Here is a 26,277-nt window from a genome sequence, read left to right on the forward strand (position 1 = left end):
GGAGACGTCCGTCATCAGTAGATGAACTTTGACTTTGACCCATGTCAGAGGTCGTTCTAGAGCGCTATATAAGTGACCTGGCTCTCTGGATTCAGTGTCTAGCTTTCGGTCATCTGAGCAACATCAGGTAATATCTCTGTCCCAAGGTCCTGTTTCAGGATCATTCCCTCCCCATTTACAGAGTGGAATGTTCGGTCTTAAGTAGGGAGATGCTAGGTTCCTTTTTCTAGTGTTAGGTCGAGTTGGGGGAAAAGTAGAAGTAGGAAACGGAATAGGAATTAGGCTAGAGACTTTGGGTAATGTTCAGTTAAAACAGGGTTGGTTTGGGTGGTTTTTCAGAAGTGTAAAGGTTTTCATGTAGTTATGTGAGTGAGTGAAATGTGTCATTTATAAGCTGTTAAGTTTTTGTTTGTAATTTTCTACCTAATTTTTTGTAATAAACTATTGTTGTTCTTTTTGTCTCTGTTATTTCCCAATAGGCTTTATGCCTGATTCACGAACTGGTCACTGACTTTTGAGTAGAGAACAAGTCAACCAGAACGCACACCTATAAAATAAAAGTACACGATGCAAAGTCCAAACAAGGTTGATTCAAGATCATGTTCCTACATACTACTTAGCTTAACTCAGCTGTCACTGGGCGATGGTAGTCTACTGAGAACCACGCCTATTACAAATCATTTATGTTTTGGTATTATCACAAGTCATAAGAAATTATGAAAGAACTGCATGACTAAAGGAAGATATATGGTGGAAGACCCTATTTAACATGTAGATTAGCCCTTAGATTCCCTCATTCCACCATGTAAGTATTTTTTTGATTATTGTTGCACCATTTTAATGGAGTACTACTAGCCTTATCTTCAAATGTAATGAATTTACAAAAATATTTACACCATTTTGTTTGACGTCAAGACTTGTTTTATGTGTGTAAGGCCAGACCAATTGTATTTCTTGTTTTACGGATCTGCCGGTCGCATTTTTGTCCAGAATAAGAAAAAATTAAATTAATTTTCCCCACTCTAAAAATAAATCCTAATGTTTTTATTGCCCCAAAATGTAAACTTACAAAAAAATTAATTTTTTGATAGTTTTTTTGCCCCATATACACTTCATAAATTGCCAAAAGTAAAACACTTTTAGTATTTAAAAGTAATATTACTTTGACTGTTGATTTTTTTTTTTTTTTTTTCCCCTCCTGCCTCTGGCTTTTCTGAGGATAAAAATCCATAAAACAAGAAATTAAATTGGTCTGGCCTAATTATACAATTTATAGTTTGCATTTAGAAGATAAAGCTACCGTTTTCAATTTTGCGGTCCTTTATCAATGATGCCCGCTAAATGTAATTTAAACCGAATGCATTTAGCTCGCAAGAACACAAGGCATAAAAGGGTCTTTTTCCTGGAAATTGCATGGAATCGTTCCGTTGAGGGACAGGTTGTGTAATGAACAAACAACATGAATGTTTTATTTCGGGAACCAGTTTGCATGTATTTGTAACAAATAGCAAGTCAAAGTCAAAGACCTTTATTCTGCATGAAGGCCATCGGACCATATACATATAACATATATACAATCAAAATATGTTGGAAACATGATGTAAAACCATTAAGAGTTTAACAAAGTCTGTCTCTTTTTATAAGCAGTATATATGAATTTGCATAAATTTAATAATGCTTCATTTGAAGCAGAAGTTAACAGGCTTTTGAATAGAAATATATTTGGAATGCGGTTGTAAACATGTGGAAAATAAGATAATCTTTCTTCAGAATAATATTTGCATACTAAAAGAAAATGGAATTCATCCTCTATACTGAATTTACAAACAGGATATGTGCATAGAGATACATCAATATTCAACCATCTTCCTTCATTTATTTTTAATTGTAATAGGCCTGCTCGGAATTTTATAAGAATATTACGATGTTTGTTTTCATGTATAACACTTAAATATTTTTCAGGTTCTAGTAAACTCTTACATTCTCTATACAAATTGTAGCGTGAACTGTTGTTGAGAGTACAATGCCAACATTGGTAAAACATATTTACACATACATCTTTAAAACATCTAATAAAATCAACCTTATTGCCTACACTTTGTGCTAACCATACAAAGCCAAATCCATGTGAAAAAAGTATATTACCGAAGATGAGAAGCATAATTATTTTACCCAATTTTATGTACATATACTGACATGTCATATGATTTTTTGGGTATTCTACCAGAGTGCATTTCTGTAAGATTTAACCAATATTTAATAACTCGACATGAGGCATTTATATACAAAGGATATCGTCCACATTCACCATTTACTATAACATTTGGCGTTTGTAATCCTACATTTAGAAATCTCTTACATGCAAGCAAATTAACTTTTTTAATATTCTCATTGATTGATGTGTAACAAATAGCATAAATAGATTACAAAAATACAGTTCATAGTGTGAGCAAGTACAATTATTTGATTTTTCTCAAGCAAAGTACCAATCTCCCCTACTGTATGACAATTGACTCGCCCCAATTCAAGCCATGAACTCACTAAGTTTGGTCGCTGCTAACTATACTCACAGAAGTAACTGTTGGTAACAGCACTAGTGACGCTACTATTCCCAATTTTGGAAAAGACCAGACATGCTAGCATTTATGTGGGAAACATGAACAGTGGAAGTGGAAGTACTGGGCATTACGTCCGGGACGCAAGGGACAGGCTTTGACGTGTGTTGTAGATGTCATGCCCGCCAGATCTAACCCTTTCGTGCTGCTGATGAATTATCGCTACCTGTAGAATTTTCCTGCTTCGAAGTTTCTTCAGCGGGGATTAGGCTCAATGAATTCTTCTTCAAACCATTTGCTTTTTACTTCAAAAAACATTAAAGATGCTGCCGAGATTGAAATTGCTGATGTCGGACATGTTTGTTTACAAATAAAAGGGTCAACGGGTTCATTGTATTCATACGCGGTGAATCGGTCACTTTAATTAGCGGTCCTTAAAGTGCCATTTAAGTATGGTTTTGATGAGCTCTCAGCCACTCAGAATTGAGTATCACACAATGTCGTGCTAGAATTTCTATTTATACACTATATTATTTCAGAACACCCTTACATTTGGCATGTGCACAAGGTAATGCCAAGGTGGTTCAGGAGCTCTTGGAATGGAAGGCGAAGACCAACATTGGTGACAACAACAGTAAGACTCCACTGATGAAGGTAATAACTGCCATCAAGAAATATGGGAACTAATGAAATGTTATTGGTGTAATGATGATAAATGTCAGGCACATTGATCAATGTGTGGTGTGTTGACCATGTTGGTGTGAAACCTCACATATTTTCTCCTTGTGCTTATGACAGCATCTAAAATTATATAAGTTGTCTATTAACGTTTTTCAATAATCACTTATGAATTTTTTAAGTGCGTAAATAGGTATACTTTGTTTCAACATATGTTAAGAAATTTAAATACAATGTATCTCCTTTCCTGTCATTTTCTCCAAGAGAAAAAATCCATAGCATTCTTAGAATATATTTCAATACTGAAATCACATGTTCCAAAAGGGATATGGAGAGGTGATGACAGACACACTTGACCCTGATCAGCCAGCCGGCATGCATTTAAGGGAGAATACTAGACAATTGCAATAATTTGCTGGGTGAAAGATAAAGCCATCAGAAACATGTACCCCATTTGTTTTTGTAAAAATATGGTTTATTATGTTTTAATCGCGAAAACAGTTTCTGTTATATGAGCTTCGTACATTATGCATATTCTGCTGGAACTCACGTGACCTTTCCACTTGTGACGTCATATATGACTAGAGTCCGCCATATTGCCAAAGAACAAGCGCCAGAGCAATACAAATCGTGTTGTTTCTGCGACAGATTTAGGCAGGAGAAATGTTCTGATCATTCCGAGTCGGGCGCATATGAAAGAGACATACACACATGGGGTATGAAAATCCAGAAGCTAAGCTGAAGAAGTACCCACGAGATTCATTTTAAACTCCATCATTGCCTGTTACAACTTACTGTCAGTGGTATTTTTAACATAAATTAATTCAAAAGGGATACGGAGAGGTGATAACAACTCTCTCTCCATCAAAGAAGTAAATTAAATCAAGTCTGATTGCCAGTCAAATTGCCCCAGCTACTAAATGCAACTGCAAATTTGGTCAAATTGCCACAGGGGGGCAAAATCAAGTCCAAAAGCCCCAATTCTTTTTAAATGATTAAATATAGACCATAAATGCATAGTTTTTGTCAGCTTTGATACTAAGTTCTTCATATAAAAGTATATACATAGTTATGAGTTTACTAATGGAACATTTATCAGAAATATTACTTCCTAATAAGTTTTATATGAAAAACATAACATCAAAGTTGATAAAAACTATGCATTTACGGCAAATATGTAATCATTTTAAATAAATTTGACCAAATTACAATCAATGACCAAATTTGCTGGGGCATTTTGTAATTGGGGCAGTTCGACTGGTACCCATAAGATATACACAGTGGAATCTGTCAAATCCAGACTCTGTGTAATCGATTTTTTTCTCCATAATCTGGACTACTCACTGAGTCCCGGCAAAATTGTTCTTAACTTATCATTAAAGCTTGCTTTATAATCCGGACTCTCTCAATTATGGATTATGGACTAAAATAACAGTCCCAAACAATCAACTTGCTATGAGAACAATGCTTTACAATCCGGACTAAGCTGACTAAAATAACAGTCCGTTGAATAAACATCTCCCTTACTTCGGTTGGGGTCCTAATCGCGGCTTACTCACACCACAAGACAACTCGGAGTTTCTGTCTTTGATGTAAAACTGAGGTGAAGTACAGGGCTCCAGATAGCTTTTCAACATCAGGAGTACTGGAAAACTTTAAGAGTACATTTAGAGTACTGAATGGGATTTAAAGGAGTATCAGTAATCTTGTATTTCGTTTCATATATGCACCACAACATTGCAATAATCAATAAAACAATACATTTTCAGATAAATACGTCTGTAAATGATTCTAAGACTGTACACCACTGCTGTGGTGCGTATCTGCTACGTTTTCTAAATTATTTCCTACCGTATCGTGCTTATTTTATATCCGCATACATACGCCGATACGACCCTTATCTGGAGCCCTGGAAGTATGTTCTAATAAACATTTTGCTGACCCCTAACGTGGGAACCAGTGTTGGTTTTCTTTTTTATATCATAACGATCACTGTCAACAAGACGGTAATTTTACTCAAAATGTTAAAAAGGAATGTTTCTATTAGCTGCAGTGAAATCGTGTGATCTTCCGATATTTATAACTTCTAGCCACATTATTCACAGCAATCACTACCATATTGCGTCTACTCACACCTCCAAGTGTAGTAGGGGCGGTGGGGTAGCCTAGTGGTTAAAGCGTTGGCTCGTCACGCCGAAGACCCGGGTTCGATTCCCCACATGGGCACAATGTGTTAAGCCCATTTCTGGTGTCCCCCGCCGTGATATTGCTGGAATATTGCTAAAAGCAGCGTAAAACCAAACTCAGTCAGTCAGTCAGTCCAAGTGTAGTTGACATATTTTGTTTCGCTTAAAGTCATAAATGGTGTAGCTGAGCTAGTACATGTCAACAAACTGTTTTCGCGTGAAGCCTCATCAGTGACAGGTCAAATTGCTCCATACATAAAAACTATCCGGCTATACACTAAAGTGCTGTCGCATAACCTTAGTTATGATCATAAATATTTTACATTGATAGAGCAAAATCTGCAATTGAAATGATGCAATGCTAAAATATATTTCTGTTTATAACATAATAGTTTCAAATACTATATTGTTCTGATCATTGCATCAGAATTCATTTCCTTATATTATTGCGTATGTTTTAACTAAATCACCGGTAGTCGTTGTGCACAGCTGATTCCTATTTCCCGGCTCTGCATACAAAACAAATACCCACAGTAATCTTATTCCCTGCATATAATACAATGCGTAGCAAAAACAAATTAGAACTGAAAAGGTAAATAATATCGTCAAGGGATGTTTAATTGCAAATTTGACGTCTTTACTGACAAAGTCTTCTGTTGTTTGATCACGCGAAGCGATGTGATGTCGTTTTCTTACCCCCTGAAAAAAAGTACGGTTAAATATACAGTAACTCATCGTGGCAGTGTCTATGGTAACGGACAAAAAGTTGTCCTATCCGGACCGCTTTACAATCCGGACAAATGAGTAAGTCCCAGGCCAGGTCTGTAATGGACAGTTTCCACTGTATTATCAAAATCAGTAAGATTTCACGTGATGCCAGTGCAGCGTGTGCATAAAACAGAGAATCATGTGGAGTTCTGTCATATTTTCGTTGGATAGCGGTGGTAGCAGTTAGTCAAAATGAGAGACGAAGACGGCGATATCTTCATTACGCAATCTTCTTTTAAACCTTCGGACAGTGATGAAAACGAGACACAAGACGATGCTTTTAAGTACCGTTTTGGAAAGCCTCTTACCAGTGAAGAACTTCGGAAAAACACTGAAATCTGCAACGATGGCAAGAGGAGCGACGCATGAGGTCTCTTTCAGATAATGTTGAGATGCCTTCTCCATGTTTGTTTGAAAACGTTCTGGAAATGATTCCACAAAATATTAACATCGCCTTACAATATTTTGCCTTTGAAGCCAGAAAAAATGATGGCACAAACTATCCCTCAAATTCTCTCTATGGGTTGTTTTCGGCATTGCAGTCAAGTTTACAAGGAAAAGGTCGAATTTCTAAACATTTTTGAGGATGATGAATTTAAAGCAGCCAGAAATAGTTTAGATACAAGCATGAGGTGCCTTTCTAAATGTGGTTTGGGAGCTGCAAGTAGGAAGAAAACGCACGTCATTTCAACAGAGGAGGAGGAGTGTTTGTGGGAGCGAGGCAGTCTTGGAGAGGACAGTCCAGCACAACTTTTAGATACAGTACTGTATCTTACAGGTATGGTTTAGAATAATTTCAGTATAGCAGTAACATTTTGAAGTAAATGATTAACCTTCGAACAGTCTACATGTTATTCACTGCTTTATGAAGAAATGCCAGCAGTAAAATGCATAAAAACTTTAGGTATCTTTATTTCTTAGTTTGGCTATCGTTCATTATCCTAGCTAGTATGCAGGTGCTCCGTATCCAAAAAGTAAGTTTATGTTCTACTTGTTTCAGGCCTTCATTTTGCCCTGAGGGGAGGCAAGGAACACCGAGATTTAAGATTGTGGAACAACCCCCAAATCACTGGCCTACATCTTGATGCGCGAGGACATCGTTATATGCTGTATAAAGAGGATAGCAGTAAAACAAATCAAGGCGGCATCAACGACCGAAAAACTACTCCGAAAGAAGTGAGGGTATATGAAAACGGAAACAAAGATAGATGTTTCGTTAGGCTGTTTCAGAAGAAAAAGTCTCTGTGGTAGGTACCGTATATTACCGTCTATAAGCCGAATTTTGAGGACCAAAAAAAGCAGTGTGTAGAAGGGGGTCGTCTTATCCATGGGTTACGCGTTCGTCAAACTTTTTTCCAGGGGTAAGAAAACAACATCGTATCACTTCGCGTGAACAAACAACAGAAGAAGACTTTGTCAGTAGACAATTAAACATCACTAGACAAGATTATTTACCTTTTAAGTTCTAAGTTGTTTTTGCTGGGCATTGTATTATTTGCAGATTACCGTGTGTATCTGAGCCGGAAATAGCAATCAGCTGTGCACATGTTTCCCGACGATCAAGTTCAAACATGCACAATAATATAACGGGACGAATTCTGACGCAGTCATCAGTAAAATATAATACAGAATACTATTATGTAAGCCAAAGAAATATAACCTAGCATTGTGTAATTTTAATTACAGTTTTGGCTCTATAAATTAATTAAGATTAAGATTACTGTGTGTATTTGAGACGGAAATAGCAATCAGCAGTGAACAAGTTCAAACATGCACAATAATATAACAGGATCCGAATTCTGGACGAGTCGTCAGTAAAATTTAATACAGAGTACTATTATTTAACCCAAAGAAATATAACCTAGCATTGTGTAATTTTAATTACAGTCTTTATGTAAAATATATATAGTCAACACTAAGGTTATACGGACCCTCATGAACGTGGTAAGCAGAAGTTGTACGCACATGGAATGAGGTAAAATACGGAAGCCATTTAAATTAACACAATTTTACTGATGTTACTGTAAACTAGCAGTCAATGGAAAACGAGGCAGTATTCAGTTCGTGATTGTTGAATGGGGTAAAATAAGCAAGCCAGTTTGTTGCTACAATAAATATGATATTTAGAGAAACAAAATATATTATGCATTTTCTGTCAACTACACTTCGTTTCGATCCGTGAGTAGACGCAATATATATGATTGTGAATTCTTTGAATAATGTGGACCAAAGTTATAATTATTGGTAACTGCCTGTTGTCTGTGGTCTGTTTGCCGCGATTAGGACCCCATCGCGGGGGATCGACTTTTGTACGGAACATACCATTTTGACACTGATTTTAAGGGTCAAGTTTGGGGGTCGTTTTATCCATGGGGTCGTCTTATAGACAGTAATATACGGTAATCTTGATTTTTCAAAACCCTTGCATGCTGACATTTATGATAATTGAAATATAGGTTGAGACTAATTTTGAATCTGTCATGTTCCAGCACTGCCGGAAAGGACACTGACATCTTTTACTTTAAACCAGTCACTAAACCAACTCCTGGCAGTTGGTTCACAAAATATCCAGTGGGGCACAACACCACACAGGGCACTTTCAAGCGATTGTGTGAAGTAAGTGGGATAAGAGGCAAAACCAATCACTCCCTGAGAGCTATGGCGGTCACGCAACTATTCCTGGCTAACGTGGAAGAGCAACTCATCTGCAATGTAACAGGTTCGTTACTAACATTTGTAACTACTATAGAGGACCGTGTGATCCTTTTGCAACAATCTGATACCAAAAATTGGTCCTCCTAATGGTATGATAAAATATTTTATTCCTAACAACTTGTGGAGGATAAAACAATTTAATAGTCATTTTACATGCTTAGAATAAACAAAACCCCATAGAGAAATGTAAACCTCGTAAAATTGTTCTTAAAAAATTATCCATTGCTTACAGGACATCTGACGAGCAACAAGAGATTGTGTCGACTATCCTTACAAAACGGACACGCACAACGTCCAACACCACGCCCACTGACCCGGTTGAAGCTCAGGCGAAATCTGAAGTTGCCCTGAGGACAGAAATGCTCCCAGTGTTCATACAATGTCCATTCCTGCCAAACATGTTACCCACAACTTAACTTTCACTAAATAAATTCTGAAATTCTGTTTTGTTTTCTTCTCAAGGAAAAAGTATACTGTACAGGTCATGAGGTGATATCTCCGGGATATTATGTATAATCCTGGGGATTTAAATAATATCCCAGGGATTTTTATATAAAATCCAGGGGATTTCCATACAAAACACCAACATAAAAAATAGAGATAATCTTCTGCCAAGACAATAGGATGACGTCACATGAGGGTGACTTTTAGAATGCCTTTACCTCTATGAAAAGTTTGTTTTCGTTCGTATTCTCCTTTAAATAATATCACTTTAAGGAAGAATTGAAATACTGTTATTTTTAAACATATCCTATCTCACGGTATGCACTTCTCTTTCTTGATTCGACACTGAATGGAACGGTGTAAACCTTTTCTCCCAAGGCCTCTCTTGTCCATCCGCCCAAGCACTCCATGCTACCCTCATTATAAGACAGCTTCATAGTTGTCATGCAAAGCATGCAGCATGCTCCACTAGCTACCCATGTGATTACCTCTGAATCATCATTGTCTTTCTTGTCGCACTTGAGCGTGAACGTGGTTTACTTTACTCAGCGTTTTCTACATAAGTTATACAACATGGGGAAGACTGACCAGCCTAAAAAGAGACGAAATGTTTGCAGTGTAACAAGGTTTTCTCTGCTAGTGATCCACATTCTTTATGTGTCGATTGTTTGGGACAATGCAAATGGGAAACTCGTTGTGAGAAATGCAAGAATCTTACCTTTGAGGCCTGTGGAGACTACACCAGGGCTTGTGCTTGACGTGTTGCTGATAGAGCATGTCATGCAGCATCGTTAGACGGACCCAGTCCCACCAAGAAAGGCAAGTTTAAGCGTCCTACTTTATCTGCTCGTTGGTCACAGTCCCCTCCCTCGAATGAAGAGGATTTTATGAGAGCGTCGTCAGACGCTTTTTTATCTGAAGACCTTCGGAAACTTCTTGGCTCTCAACATTCCAGCCCGAGTCCCTCGTCTTTGACCACGTCCCGTGTGGTGGTTGTCGATCGTGCTGCCACCCCCCAGGATACTTCACTACAGCGGGACCTTCGAATTACGCTCTCTGTGTCTCGCTCCCCGGATGAGTTATCAAGGGAACCTGGGTTATCAGTTTTCACGGACAAAAATCAGCTGGTTTCTATGCCTGACTGTCAAGTTGGCATTCGCCGTAGCCGTTCAAGATCTCGTCATTCGTCCAGCAGTGACAGGTTGCAAGTCGTTGATTCACTGTGTTGTCTCCTGTGTCCCGATACCTCGATCATCAACTTCGCTGAAGCCTGCAAGTTCGTCGGATCATGCTTCGCTGGACCACACCCCTCCAGCTTGACTTTCGTCGGAATGTCTACCTTCGCCGAAACAGATTTTGTCAGACCGGCACTCCACGAGTCAGCTCTCTCCGAACCAGCCTTCGCCGAAACGTCGGTTTACTCATCAACATTCACCAGAACGGTTGTCTTACAAACAGGTTTCGCCAAAACGGACTTCGTCGAAACAACATTCGCCAAAGCAGCGTATTTTGCATCAGGCTTCACCGAATGGCATGTTTTGAATCTATTTTCACCGAAACGGCATTCCTCAAATCAGTATTCAGCAGAACACCCTTCTCCGGATCATATGTCTCTGAGAACTTCCCCGAACTCTGTTGGCTCTTACAGTCATATGTCCTCAGCACGGACACGGCTTTCACCGAGTCGTTTGGACCAATCTCCTATTATTCTTTGGATTTGTTCACCGGAAAGACCTGTTAGGTCTACTTCGCCACCGAGACGCCACTCTTCAAATCGTTCACATTCTACTAAACACACGCCTTCAACTACTTCGTTGACATCCGTTCTCCGCTCAAAGTCTTCTCATCGGGATTTGTCTTCTCGTCATCATGGGACTTCTAGTTCAGCGCACACAACCCGTCAACCAAGATCTCCTGCACGAACAACTGCTGTCTATCATTCTAGATCCAGGGATACGTCCCCTCCTCACTCCCGATCTCCTCAGCGGGTCTCAATTTGTGCGGCTTCACCCGGTTTGTCCCCCCCAGACATAGGTATGGCTCTACAGATAGGAGATCTACTCAACGGGGTTCAGATTACAGATCTCAGCATGCTACGACTTCAGAAGGGGCTCATGCCTCCTCGCGTCTCACTACTTGGATTCTACCAGATTCTTGGACTTCTGCACAGGAAACGACTCCTCCCCCAGATCTGGCTGTGATGTTGAACGTGATTACCACTGCTTGGAATCAGACAGTCTACTGAATCGACGGGAAGTGCTCCTACCCTTAGACCATCTGTTGCGGCGTCCAGTCCTGGTCTTCCACCGGATCTTCCATCTCCGGCATGTTGAGATATTGCTTCCCCAGAGGGAAGTCTGGATTTTGTCGACAAACCTCAAATCTTAGCGTGGATAGTGGAGAAACTCTATCTCCATATGTCATGGAACCCGGAGGACTTAGCGCATTCCTTCTCCATGAGACAACGGGACTTGGCGTCTATTACACTTCCACCATGACCTTGTGTTGTTCATTTAGCTACATCCTTGGATCATGCCTTTAAAAGCCTTAAGAGGATTAAGGACGGTCTGTCTTCTCCTAGATTCTCCTTAGGGGTGGCTCACTCCCATGGGTTCCAGTCGTTGTCTACTGCCTCTTCAGTTGATGAAGATGTCCAAACACTTTACGGGAAAAGTACTTGATCAGCCTTTTTAGTTGAGGACAGAGAACTGTTTCACATGGACACAGCTGTTTGTCGTGCTCCTTACCCTCGATCAACTGCATCATCTCGGCAGTGGACGCAGTTGTGGCATCAGTAGAGCACTCATTCGCCGACCAAGATGCTTACATTAGGGGCTGTATGTCCCTTATACTGGACCAATTTCAGATCGTACTGGACCAGCTGTCTCATTTGCTTGGTTATCTCTTGGCAGTTCGGAGTCGTGGCCCACTCAATTTGTCTTCATCGGATGACAGCTTTAAGGCTGCACTCTTCTGTCAACCGTGGTTTTCAGAGTCATTATTTAATGGCATGGTTGGGGAGGTTTCGGTGAAGGTGGATCGGGACACTCAATTTCAAGTTTCGGTGGAATTATTGAAACTCCAGAAATCCCATCTGCAAGATTCCTTGAAACAGAGACGGACGCCGCGGTTCGTGCCATCTAATTCTGAACTTCGTCAGGTTTTTAGTAGCCAGTTGTCCCGAGCTAGAGGTAGCAAGTCCTCTCGTGGCAACTCTTCCAGATGTCCTCCCAAGTTCGACTCCGGGGTTGGGAGTGGGGTCCCCAAGCAGTGACTCGTCGAAACAAGGGCACGACTGGGAACTCCCGCCTCCAGCCGTCCCCATTTACGACTCTCCAGTGGGTGGGAGATTAAGGAGGTTCGCTCCCAATTGGACCATCCTAGATGATCCTTTTGTGACCAGCCTACTCTCCAAAGGCTACCAACTTCCAGTCATCGGACACCCTCCTCTGACAGTGCATCTGGTGCATCGCAGTTACCCGGCGGACCAGATCCAGTTTCTTCGCTCCACCATAGGTACACTCATAGAAAAGTGTGCAGTCCAGTCTCTCGGTCTGGCGCCCAGCACTGCGGGGTTTTACTCCCCCCATCTTTCTGGTTCTCAAGAAAAACTCCACAAAACTAAGACTATCTCCAGCATCCGCCTCACTTCAGATGGTATCGATCGTCCTCCTTCGCACCATCCTGAAGAAAGGAGATTTTCTTGTCAGCCTAGACCTACAGGATCCATATCTCCATGTGCCCATTCATCCGGATCATCGGCAATTCCTCCGATTCGGGTTCCAAGGGGTCCATTATCAATGGACCGATCTGCCTTTTGGAATTTCCATGGCCCCGTGGCTATTTACCGGGATCACCAGGTTTCTTCATCTCCACTGGGTTGTGTTCGAAAGATACATAGATGACTGCATTCAGGCACAGAGAGACCCAGTCGTTCTTTTACATCAGTTGAAGTTCAGCATGAAGCTTCTCAAGCAGCTGGGTTGGCTGTTAACCGACCCAGCACTTCAGTACATCGGGGCAACTTTCGGCACGCATCAGGGCCTGATTTTCGTCCCCCAAGACAGATGGATGAAAATACAACATCTAGTTCCGTTAGCACTGTTGCAGCCCAGGACCTCACGGCAGTGGCAGGAACTTTTGGGCCTCTTGACATCGGCACAGGCATTGACACAGCGGGGACAGTTGCAACTACATCCGTTGCAATGTTTCCTGCGGCCGTATCTCGCATCAGAGAATACCAAGGAGTTGATTCGTCTACCCCCGAACCCTTGCGTCCCCTTCTTCAGTGGTGGCTTGTAGAACAGAACGTTTGCGCCGGAGTTTGTGTGATACCCTTCCTTCCTACACACCACTTGTTCGTCGACGTGTCGCTCAAAGGTTGGGGGGCTCACTTTCTTCATCATCAGACGGCTGAACTGTGGTCATCCGCAGAACAGGGGTTGCACATCAACGAGCTCGAGATCTTGGCGGTTCTTCTCACCATTCAGTATTGGGCGACGGAACTTCGGGGTTCTTCTCTGCTGATCCAGTCAGACAACTCCAAGGTCGTCTGGTACATCAACCATCTCGGGTCGACAGGTTCAGCGAACCTTCTTCAGCTGACGTTTTGTTTCTTTCATCTAATCGACTCCCTCGTCATCGATGCTCAAGCCAGACACATTCCCGGAGTCAGGTATGTCATCGCAGATGTGCTGTCACGCTCCGATCGGCCATCCCCCACGGAGTGGCTTTCCCCCCCCTCCAGCTCTTCTACCCAGAGTAATATAGAAACTCCGGTCGACCAGGCAGATTCAACTGCTTTTGGTCGCACCTTACTGGCCTGTCAGGAGTTGGTTTGTCGATCTCGTACAGCTCGCAGACCTAAACCCATCTCCTCTTCCCGATTGGGACGAGCTGTTGTTACACCCTCACTCGGATTGGTGCCACGTATCACTTCGCATTCTGTCTGCACGTTTGGCGCATCTGCAGAAGTCCTTAATAGGCAAGGGGTATTCTCGGAGAGTGGCTATGGCCATTACTTCTGCTCAACGGACTTCCTCCCGCTCACTTTATGATGAGAAGTGGAAGTGTTTTGAGGGATATTGCAAGTCCAGAGGCATCACATCTCCAATTTCTACGTCCCCTCAAATTGTCGCTGAATTTCTTCAGCATTTGTGGTCGTCTAGGAAGCTTAAGGGTACCACTTTGGCCACTTACCTTGCTGCGATCAACTCAGTCTTGGCTTGGTCTTGGCTCACCACAGGCTCTAAGGTCTCTACGGTTCCTGAGCCTCAGTATGTGCTCCGGTCCATCAAGTTGGCTGATCAGTCTACGAAATTTAGACCTCCTGCATGGGATTTATCTGTGGTGCTGCGTCATTTGGTCTCGACGGACTATGAACACCTAGATCAGAAGGATTTTGAGAAGATTTCCTTCAAAACTTTCTTCCTTGTGGCTATGGGTACAGCTGCTCAGATTTCTGAACTCCACGTTTTGGATGTTTACAGAGTCCAGTTCGAACGGAAGAAGCATGGCAAAGTCTTCCTCAGTCTCTGCTGGGATTTTGTAGCGAAGATTCAGATGCCGGGACAACCTGATCGTATTTTTACCATCCCACCGTTGTCCATGAACCATGGGCCGCACAACAATGAAGACCTGCAGCTTTGCCCTGTTAGGGCTTTGAGGATTTTCCTTGCTGCTTCTAAAGATCGACGACGTCTCCGCAAGCGTCTCTTCATTCCGTTATCCTTAATATCCAGGGCGGAAGTGTCTCACACCCCATTATCCTTCTGGATGAGGGCCTCCATCTTATGGGCTTACACCTTTGCTGGGCTACCGCCCCCGACAGCTTCCAATCCACATGAGACACGGGTGTTAGCTTCTACTATGGCTCTGCATAGTAACTGTTCTCTCCACGCCATTATGGAAGGGTGCTTTTGGCAATCTGACTCGGTCTTCTCCTCCCACTACCTTCGGACCAACAACGCAGATAGGGGACAGTACCACATGGTTGCTGCTTCCCTGTAATTTCCTGAATATATGTCTGAACTGATTGTCTGCCTTATGTTTTATTTGCTTATGGGTTGACACAACTACTTCACTTAGTTTTATACTAAGACTTGGAGATACTACCGCCTATATATTGCATTGTTCAGAGACAAACAAATGAAGAGTGGTTTGAAAAGCATTCTGTGGCAGTCCTTCTATTGAGATATTAGATGTGCAACATAATACATGTACAACCAAAAACTAAACTTTGCCATGACTATGTTATCATTGTGGTTGCCTTCTTATTATGATATTGATTTAGAGGTGAATAAAAGCAAAATAAAATACATGTAGTTTTCTGTTATATGTTATGGTAATTTTTCTAGGCCTGGAGGCCGTTTCTCGTAAGCCATGACAGTTTTCTTGAATTGTTTTGGCTGTTTGGGGGCATGGTGGAAAGCTACCTTTGGCAGTGGTGCATGACACATATTGTTAGTGGCTGATGTGGTTACAGCATTTGTTCTCCACGTCGTCTTTCTTGTGGCGCTAAGCATCACTGTGGATTCATCATGAAGTGGTCAGTCGCAAATCAAACATCAGAAAGCTTTGTCTGTTCATAGGTTCAACCATCACTTACGCAGGCGCATTGTTTTTACATCGATAGAAGTGACCCTCTCTTAGTCGTGTTTTCCAATGATAATTACTTTCACCAAATAATATAGTCCATATAAAAACTGTTTTTCATGATTTTGTATGTATTATTTTTTCCTCTTTGTTGGGGTAATGCAAGAAAAATATCCCTATATATATTACGTACGCTTCAGACAGTCCAAGTCACAAGACGGATATTTTGACTGAACAATGTTGTCAGGCATCAGTTACCTCCCATTAATGACTCGCTTTTCCCCAGTCACTTCTACGCGAGACTGTATGCGCAGTTTTGAAGAAAGTAAACATGTTTCAACACAATAACAAACAGGTGTGCGTTGGTGTGCCTCGAATGCTGCATATATTTTTTTAATCTACGATGAATGACATTTCAGAAAATACTAAATGTAAGTTTCTGAAAAATATGCTGTTAAATATTGTCAGATTTTGCTTAAATTTTAAAGCAAATATTTGTCAAAATTTGACTATTTAATTTTCTCTTTTTACGGTTTCACTCATGTCATTCAATAGCTTAAGCATCTATCAATGACTGTAGCAAAGTTAGTTTAATTATTTTCATTAATAACACTTTTAGATGCTTTTTTGTGTGACATGCAGAATTTCCCTGTATGTGATCAGGCAATCACGCGAAAGAGCGACCTCCTCTCAGGTAGTAACTTGTACTCGTAATGGGGGACCGTTTCGCGTACACGTTACATCCTCTATTCATCATCATCATCATATATACATTTGTATAGCGCCGATATCCAGCTCCGCTCAGCTGCTCAAAGGCGCTTTGTTTTTCCCTCGTTCACTGGATGTCAATCTCAACGGCACTTCGTATTGTCAATCTCAACTCCCTGGGGATCATACAAACTCTTGCAGCCACTAGGCGCACCGAGTTATTGTGGCATTCCCATCCTTACGAGGTACCCATTCACAGCTGGGTGCACTGGGACACATAGTCACAGTACTTTGTCCAAGTTCACTGCACGTTGCTGTACCCGCAACTGGGTGTTTGCACGTATTCATGTGGCCACCATCTGGTCATATACCTACGGATTCGTGGGTTCTTTTAAGTGCACAGGGTTGTGTACTGTACACTAGGGGTTGTGACAACACTGAAAGAGTCTGCACATTGCCCTATTGACCATGGAACCATGCCAACTTACACTTAGCAGTGCTGCTAATATTTTATCTATGGCGAGCGATTATAATAAGAGCAAAATATACTTCCGGGTTTGTGACATCACATAGGTGATAGCTAACTTATGGCAAATTGCTGCATGTACTCTACACATTTTGCTACTATTTTTCTTAGTACGGTATATTACCTTAGAAAAGCTGAATTTTGAAGACAATAACAAACAGCCTGTAAAACGGGGTTGAATTATCTACAGGTAACACTTTCGTCAAACTATTTTCAGGTGGTAAGAAAACAACATCGTATCGCTTCGTGTGAGTGAACAAGACAAAACGGTCTTGTCAGTGAAAACATCAAATTTCCAGTTAAATATCGCTTGTCAAGAATATTTACATTTGCAGTGCCGATTTGTTTCTGCTAGGCATTGTATTATATGCTGGGATTAGAATTACTGTGTGTATTTGTCTCGTATATAAGAGCCGGAAATAGCAATCAGCTGTTCACATGTTTCCCCGCGATCTACCAGCAAACTCCACATACTACAGCATTGTTTTAAGGCATTGTGGCTGTTCCATTTAATGAACATATGCCCTCAAAAGAATTTTGAGATTAACTTTACAAATTTTTGTTTATATGTGGGAAATTAGTGTCCAGGCTAATGAATTACTTAGAACAAACATTCTAGCACGACATTGTGTGATACTCGATTCTGATTGGCTGAGAGCTCATCAAAACTGTACTTAAATGGCAGTTTAAGACCGCTAATTAAAATGACTGATTCGCCGCATATGAATACAACGAACTCGTTGACCCTATTGTTTGTAAACAAACATGTCGGACATCGGCAATTTCTACCTCGGCAGCATCTTTGCTGTTTTTGAAGTAAAAAGGGAATGGTTTGAAGAAGAATTTCTTGACCCTAATCCCAGTGAAGAAACCACGAAGCTGGAAAATCCGTCAGCAGCGCAAAAGCGGCAGTATATTCAAACCGGGTCCAGATCTAGCGGGCATGACGTTGACAACACAAGTCGGCCCACACGTCTTAACCTGACCGCTTCAGTCCCGGCGGTAATGCCCAGTCCTTCCACTTCTACTGTCCATGTATCATCCATAAAACGTGGCATATCAGGTCTTTTCCAAATTGGGAATAGTTGGGTGGTTATCAACAATTATTTCCATGAATAAAGTTAGCGGCGACTAAACTTAGCGAGTTCACGGCTTGAATTGGGGCGAATCGATTGTCATACAGTAGGGGAGATTAGTAATATATTCGCTTGAGAAAAATCAAATAATTGTACTTGCTCACAGTACTTTAAACTGTACTTTTTTATATTTATGTATGCTACTTGCTACAAATAAAAGCATGCTGGTTCCTGAAATATAGCATTTATGTTGTTGAAAATGTCTTATGTTCATTACACAACCTCTCCCTCAATGGGACGATTCCAAGCGATTTCCAGGAAAAAGGCCCCTTCACGCCTTGTGTTCATGCGCACCAAACAGTTCGGTTTTAGAACGCTTATCAGTCGTGCTAGAATGAAGATAAAGCTACTCTGTTTACAATTTTGCGGTCCTTTATATTTGATTTAAGACCGCTAAATGTAATTTAAAAAACCGAACACGTTATTTATCTTCTAAATATTGATCCCAATATAACAGCATAACAATCACAATTAGCTTCATTCTTTTACAGATATAAACAGAATTCCAAATTTAGATGAGACTTCCGTCAAAATATTTACATTCACATCAGGGTATCGGTCAAATTTCTTATGTTCGCATCAAGATATCTGTCAGAAAAATGACGTTCGCAATTTCGTTTCCGTCCACAAATGGCGCTAGCAACACATTTATTTCAATTCAAGAAAAATCGACTACGATTGTTGACATGACGGTTCAGAATGCACCATTTTCCAGCATTTAGCAATATCAAGAAACATTTCATAAATGAACATCAACGATTCATCGATCTTATGAAAAGTCATGTTGCTATTTGCAATGTAACATTTTTTGACAGAAAAAGATTATATTAAAAAATCTTACCTGTGAGACCATTTTCGCAGTACTCGTCCGATGCTATTGTGTTTGCAGACGATAAAGAGGGACATCTAGCGACAAATAGTGTTTTCGGCAGGAAGGAAAGGACCGCTGACAATCCCACGATTGTTGCGATAACTAAAATTACATCAACTTTCACTTTTTTTAATCACAGCAGAGAGAACTTATTTATGATGAAAAATATGAGGGTACAGGTGCACTTGTTAAATACAAACCAATCTATATTTCAATATATTACAAGGTTTTGTTTACGTATATAATCATGTCGTTGATAACGTCAGCATGTTTGACAGAACATAAACCAAATATTTGCATACAAATTAACGTTAAATTGTGATATCTCATAAGCATGTTTGGTTTTTATAGTCGACGCCTTGTCCGTCATTTTGTTTCTGGAGCATAACTCAAAAACAGCTGAATATTTTTCAACAAAATTTGGTAGATATATCAAACAGAACCTAAGGTGGTGCCTTTTGCTATGTACAGATTTTTGTCATTTATATTTTTCTCGGTTTCCATGGAAACGTTTTAGACTTAGTCTTAAAGGTAGTGGTGGGTTTCATTTCCGGAGCACAACGCTAAATCTTCATATCTTTCAGCAAAACTTGGCAGATAAGTTAGGCAGATCCCAAAGTGGTTCCTATTGCTATTTGCAGATTTATGACATTTTCATTTTTCACGGTTTCCATGGGACTAACTCTTGTTGAAAATCTATTATTTTTTAATCACATACCATGTACACAAATAACAATGGTAACAAGAATAAAATGTTAAAATTAATTACTTGATTTATAATACAAAGTCAGAGGTCAATGAAATATGGAGGATGAATTCCGTCAAACTGACATTAGCACCAACAATATAGCATGGCTACTTTCACAAATGAATATTGTATTTTATTTTTTGTGTGATTTTACAGTTATTTTTATTTACATTAACAATCATAAATGAAAACAAACAAAGTTACAATGTTTTTATTTAATTTTATTTGAAAACATCAAGTCGGACAAACAGTGTGCACTTTTCAATGGAAGATGTCAGCAGGGTACACAAACAACTCACTCTTTACACAGAAAATAGTTTAATTTCATCGTTGACAGCCTCTTTTTTAGGTGGCTGTCTTTGACAAGTGTTGAAGCTATTGAGTGCATTTCTTGGTGATAAATGTCACAGATGTTCTTCCTACATCAAGTTGACATACCATGGTAAACGTGAAATACTGTAATACCTAATGCTTGCTTCATTCCTGCCTTGTCTTATAAATAGTTTTTCCTTGTCAGGCAGTGGAAGGTGGTTTTGCTGACTGTGTGCAACTACTTCTAGACAGCCATGCAGATGTGGATGCAGTGGACAAAGAAGGAAATACATGTCTTCACATGGCATGTCTTGATGCCACTCCTCAACTTGTAACCATGCTGCTGAAGAAACATGCAAAAATCAATACCAAAAATAAGGTGAGGAAATATTAGTTCCAAATGATGGTAAATGTGTGTTAATATTTATTGTGTTTACAGTAGATATGCAATCTTACTGTTTCTTTGGTATTTGCCCTGACAAATGATCAAAGTGTTGTATGCTTATCCTAGATAACTACTGCATAGCTCAACAATGACATTTGCCACATCTTACTGAAAGTCCACTTTGTAACAAACAATTTATTAAAATATATACTTTTTGCAGAAATATGCAAATGGGAGTGATTAAAGGTTTTGTCTAAAATACATCATAGATATAAATTCTGTATTTTGGTTGTTTTCCAACTATGAAAATCTGAAATTAGGAAATTGCTTAACCAATGTCCTCTTTACTACCAGCCATATTAATTTTAAAACAAACCAAATCCCCTGCCCAGTTCATCTGCACACACATAAGGTGGGAAACTATCACTTCTTTCCTGTATAGGGCGGTGGGGTAGCATAGTGGTTAAAGCATTGGCTCGTCATGCCAAAGACCCGGGTTCGATTCCCCACATGGGTACTATAATGTGTGAAGCCCATTTCTGGTGTCCCCCGCAGTGATATTGCTGGAATATTGCTAAAAGTGGCATAAAACAATGCTCACTCGCTCACTCACTCTTTCCTGTATTTTTGGGGATCAGGCTAAAACATCCAGCACACTTTTTTTGAGTGGTGTAATCACTGTGTGGCTCATAAAGTTAATAGATCCTAACATGCAGTACTAATCTGGTTTAAGAGAAGGATTAATCAAGTGAGTATAATTTAGTTGATTGAATTTTGGGAGCATTAACTCTCAACTTGCTGTCAGTGCACAGAAATGTTCCCTGTGCCCTATCTTTATCATTGTTGAGGAAGAGTAGATCAATTGGAAAGTCATCTTCATCAGCCAATAAGAAGGCCCAAACACCAGCCCCGCTAATCTCCAACAGCGTCCTTGTGCAGTTGGTAAGATCTCAGTAGGGAGCCATGCAAGCATCTGTGACTGCTTCCATGTCAGCCATGATGGACAGGATCCTGTTGTCCTCCCTGATGATCTCACAGGCCTGATGGACAGGGTAAAGCTGTCCTCCCTGATGATCTCACGGCGCTGATGGACAGGATCCTGTTGTCCTCCCTGATGATCTCACAGGCCTGATGGACAGGGTAAAGCTGTCCTCCCTGATGATCTCACGGCGCTGATGGACAGGATCCTGTTGTCCTCCCTGATGATCTCACAGGCCTGATGGACAGGGTAAAGCTGTCCTCACTGATGATCTCACGGCGCTGATGGACAGGGTAAAGCTGTCCTCCCTGATGATCTCACGGGCCTGATGGACAGGGTAAAGCTGTCCTCACTGATGATCTCACAGGCCTGATGGACAGGGTAAAGCTGTCCTCACTGATGATCTCACGGCGCTGATGGACAGGGTAAAGCTGTCCTCCCTGATGATCTCACGGGCCTGATGGACAGGGTAAAGCTGTCCTCACTGATGATCTCACAGGCCTGATGGACAGGGTAAAGCTGTCCTCACTGATGATCTCACGGCGCTGATGGACAGGGTAAAGTTGTCCTCACTGATGATCTCAAGGCGCTGATGGACAGGGTAATGTTGTCCTCACTGATGATCTCACGGGCCTGATGGACAGGGTAAAGCTGTCCTCACTGATGATCTCAAGGCGCTGATGGACAGGGTAATGTTGTCCTCACTGATGATCTCACGGGCCTGATGGACAGGGTAAAGTTGTCCTCCCTGATGATCTCACAGGCCTGATGGACAGGGTAAAGCTGTCCTCACTGATGATCTCACGGCGCTGATGGACAGGGTAAAGTTGTCCTCACTGATGATCTCACGGGCCTGATGGACAGGGTAAAGTTGTCCTCACTGATGATATCACGGCGCTGATAGACAGGGTAATGTTGTCCTCACTGATGATCTCACGGGCCTGATGGACAGGGTAAAGTTGTCCTCACTGATGATCTCATGGCGCTGATGGACAGGGTAATGTTGTCCTCACTGATGATCTCACGGGCCTGATGGACAGGGTAAAGTTGTCCTCACTGATGATCTCACGGGCTGATGGACAGGGTAAAGTTGTCCTCACTGATGATCTCACGGCGCTGATGGACAGGGTAAAGTTGTCCTCACTGATGATCTCACGGCCCTAATGGACAGGATCCTGTTGTCCTCCCTGATGATGTCACGGGCCTGATGGACAGGGTAATGTTGTCCTCCCTGATGATCTCACGGGCCTGATGGACAGGGTAATGTTGTCCTCCCTGATGATCTCACGGCGCTGATGGACAGGATCCTGGTGTCCTCACTGATGATCTCACGGCGCTGATGGACAGGGTAATGTTGTCCTCCCTGATGATCTCACGGGCCTGATGGACAGGATCCTGGTGTCCTCCCTGATGATCTCACGGCGCTGATGGACAGGGTAAAGTTGTCCTCACTGATGATCTCACGGCGCTGATGGACAGGGTAATGTTGTCCTCACTGATGATCTCACGGCGCTGATGGACAGGGTAAAGTTGTCCTCACTGAGGACAGGGTTTATGTCAACCTCCAACCCAACATGGGGACAGTAAGGAGGCAAGTGATGTGTAAAGTTATGAGGCTGAATTGGCTCCAATAAAGAAGATTATACCTGCAGGAGATATTCCATCTGCTGCCAGGAATTGAGATCGAGGGTGGAGGAAAAGCTGATCCTATATACAGTGAAACCTGTCTAAACCGGCACCCCATGGGACTGAAATATAATGCCTGTTTAGACAAGGTGCCAGATTAGACAGTGACGATGATTTTGCAACTTGGCTGCCATTTACACTCGTTTTGTCTGTGAAGTATTGTTTTCTTCAAATTCGATCAATATACGCTTTTTCAAAATGTCCGAAACAGTTTGCCTGCCAATTTGATATTTAACTGCAAGTTCTTTCTGAGAGGGCCGAACAAGAGTATCAGAATCATTGATAAGCTGAATTTTTTTAACAAGTGTAAACTCCAAACGTGCCCACTTAGCTGGTCTAGCCATCATGACACAGAAAGTGACTGACGAGTCAATAAAACCATTGCCTATTACATATGTCACTCTCTTGAAAACAGTTAATGCAATCCCCTAGTGTTTATAAAGCATAAACGCAGTAATCCTACTGATTGGACTGCTCATACCCATGCCGGCTTAGAGCGGTTACTTTCTGGTTATCTTGCGTGCCATGAGGATTTATAAGTGTATTTAATTATGGGTCCTTGATTGGACTGCTCATACTAATGCCGGTTTAGACAGTGTTAATTTCAGTTAAAATTGCTTGTTGGGACCGGAAAGTTGTGCCAGAATACAGAATAGACAGGTGCCGGATTAGACTGTTTTAATGATAATAATATCGTTGTAAAATGGCGGGACCAAAATTTTATGCCGGGTTTGACAGTGTGCCGGATTAGACAGGTGTGGGTGTTGGCAGGTTTCACTGTAATTCCAGTTTCACTCTTTGTGAACTAGGCTGGAATCATGGAGTTTCAGACTTTGGCAGACCAATGAATCGATCCATAGTCCAATTCAAATCCAAAGCAAAATCCACAATCGTTTCATAAATAATATGGAGGCTGCTGTGCATCTTTTTGTTGATTGCAGTATTTATAGACAATTTGAACCATCAACTTGGTATTAACAGATATTTTTTAATTCTTTTCATGTTTTTGTTCTAGTGATCTGAGACTTTTGGTTATAGTCTGTTTGCTGCAATATCATACCGTTGAAATGACAAATAAATATACATTGGAAAGTGACATATCATCTTAAATGGCATGAAAGTTAGTTAGTTTTCCATACCAACCCATCACTATAATTTCAGACATTGATAAACGACTTTTTCCCTTCTTTATGCCAAACGACCATGTAAATGTTGGGTGTATTGATGACTGTTGAATCAAGGGTGTATGTAGACCAGGCCACCATTCGCACATGACAATCACAAGTGTTTTGCCAACCCACAACTGTCGTTTTTGTAATATAGGCCTGTCAAAAGAAATGTCCACATTAGGAGCGTATCTTTCTGTACTTATTTATACAAGTATACAAATGGAATCTGTAATATGTTTTCAAAGCAATGTTAGGAATGTTCTTTATGTTGCTATTCAGATAATTATAAATGCAGATAATTAATAAAATGTACAGAATGAGCTCAATCCATCATTATAGTACGGTACATGATGGAATTCACAGGTAGTTTGAAAACCCTTATATTTCATGTTTATGATTATCGTAAGTTGGAAGAGGAAGGGGGAACATCCTTTCTCAACGTAAAATGTAGTAGTGTCTCTGAGCAACAATTATCTGTGAACCACACTCATGAAGCAGAAACAGGTACATGAGGTGATTCACCTTGATGAAACATGGGTCAATGCATGCCATACTGTGCAACATCAGTGGTGTTTATCAGATGTGAAACCTCTCGTAAACTACCTTTAGGTAGAGGTGAGAGACTGATCCTTCTGCATGCAGGATTTCCTCCTGGATGTGCTTTGATTATAACGAAATGAAAAGTCAAGTCTTTCTGGAATGGGTGGAAAAAATGTTTCTTCAAGTTCTACCTCCAAAATGGCAGATCCTTATTGACAATGCTCCCTATCACAGTTCACAAGACCAAAACACAAGGGCACCAACATCAAATTCCAGGAAGGACAACATGATATGTTGGATGGAGTCACGTGATGTTCCATTTCCCACTAAGAGTACCAAACCTATGTTGTATGACATAGTGAAGGCCAACAAAACAAAGCCTGTGTACAAGGTGGACATTGCCCTACAATCACATGGACACGAGGTCCTGAGACTACCACCTTATCAGTATGACCTGAACTTGTCTGGGACATTGTAAAAGGCGATGTTGTCTAAGGCAATACAACATACAAATTATCCGATGTAGAGAAACTAGTCAGAAATAGTTTAGACAAGATTGGTAAGATCACTTGGGCCAAGTGCAATGACAAAGTTTAGTTTTAGTTTTACGCCGCACTCAGCAATATTCCAGCTATATGGCAGGACAGAGTTGAGACCGAAATCAAAGCTTCATATTGTGAAAAAGACGGTTTACAGTGACAAACATATTTCAGACTAGAAGTTTTGAGTCTTTCCCTGTGTTCCTCGATACCCATTAGCTGTTTATAGCCCCTTGTTACAACAGTCAATAAAACACCCAACATTTATATGATTGTTTGGCATGAAGAAGGGGGAAAGTTTTTCAACAATGTCTAAAATTGTAGTGACAGGTTGGTATGGACAAATGATCAACTTTCATACCATTTAAGATGATTTATCGCTCTCTAATGTACAGTGAAACCTGCCAGCACCTGTCTAATCCGGCACACTGTTAAAACCAGCATAAAATTTTGGTCCCGCCATTTTACACCGATATTATGATCATTAAAACATTGTCTAATCCGGCACCTGTCTATTCCATATTCCGGCATGATTTTGTAGTCCCAACAAGCAATTTTAACTGTTATTAACACTGTCTAAACCGGCATGGGTATGAGCAGTCCAATTAAGGACCCATAATCCAAGACACTAATTAATCCTCTTGGCACTCTAGATGATCAGGAAGTAGTGATTGCGCGGTGAATCAAATGCTCGTAGGATTACTGCAGCTATGCTTTATAAACACTAAGCAGCAACTC

General features: G+C 41.0%; 1 protein-coding gene across 1 annotated transcript in view; it reads left to right on the top strand.

Annotated features, from left to right (window-relative positions):
- Window positions 1-26,277, top strand: part of LOC124282195 (ankyrin repeat domain-containing protein 26-like) — an 895,780-nt gene that overhangs the window by 4,625 nt on the left and 864,878 nt on the right. The window contains exons 2-3 of the mRNA XM_046718159.1: window positions 3,095-3,209; window positions 20,447-20,620. Coding sequence (XP_046574115.1) covers window positions 3,095-3,209; window positions 20,447-20,620 — 289 coding nt within the window. The remainder of the gene's footprint in view (window positions 1-3,094; window positions 3,210-20,446; window positions 20,621-26,277) is intronic.

The sequence above is a fragment of the Haliotis rubra genome, unplaced genomic scaffold (genome assembly GCF_003918875.1).
Source record: "Haliotis rubra isolate DU_JTF1 unplaced genomic scaffold, ASM391887v1 Scf295, whole genome shotgun sequence".
NCBI classification, from domain to species: domain Eukaryota; kingdom Metazoa; phylum Mollusca; class Gastropoda; order Lepetellida; family Haliotidae; genus Haliotis; species Haliotis rubra.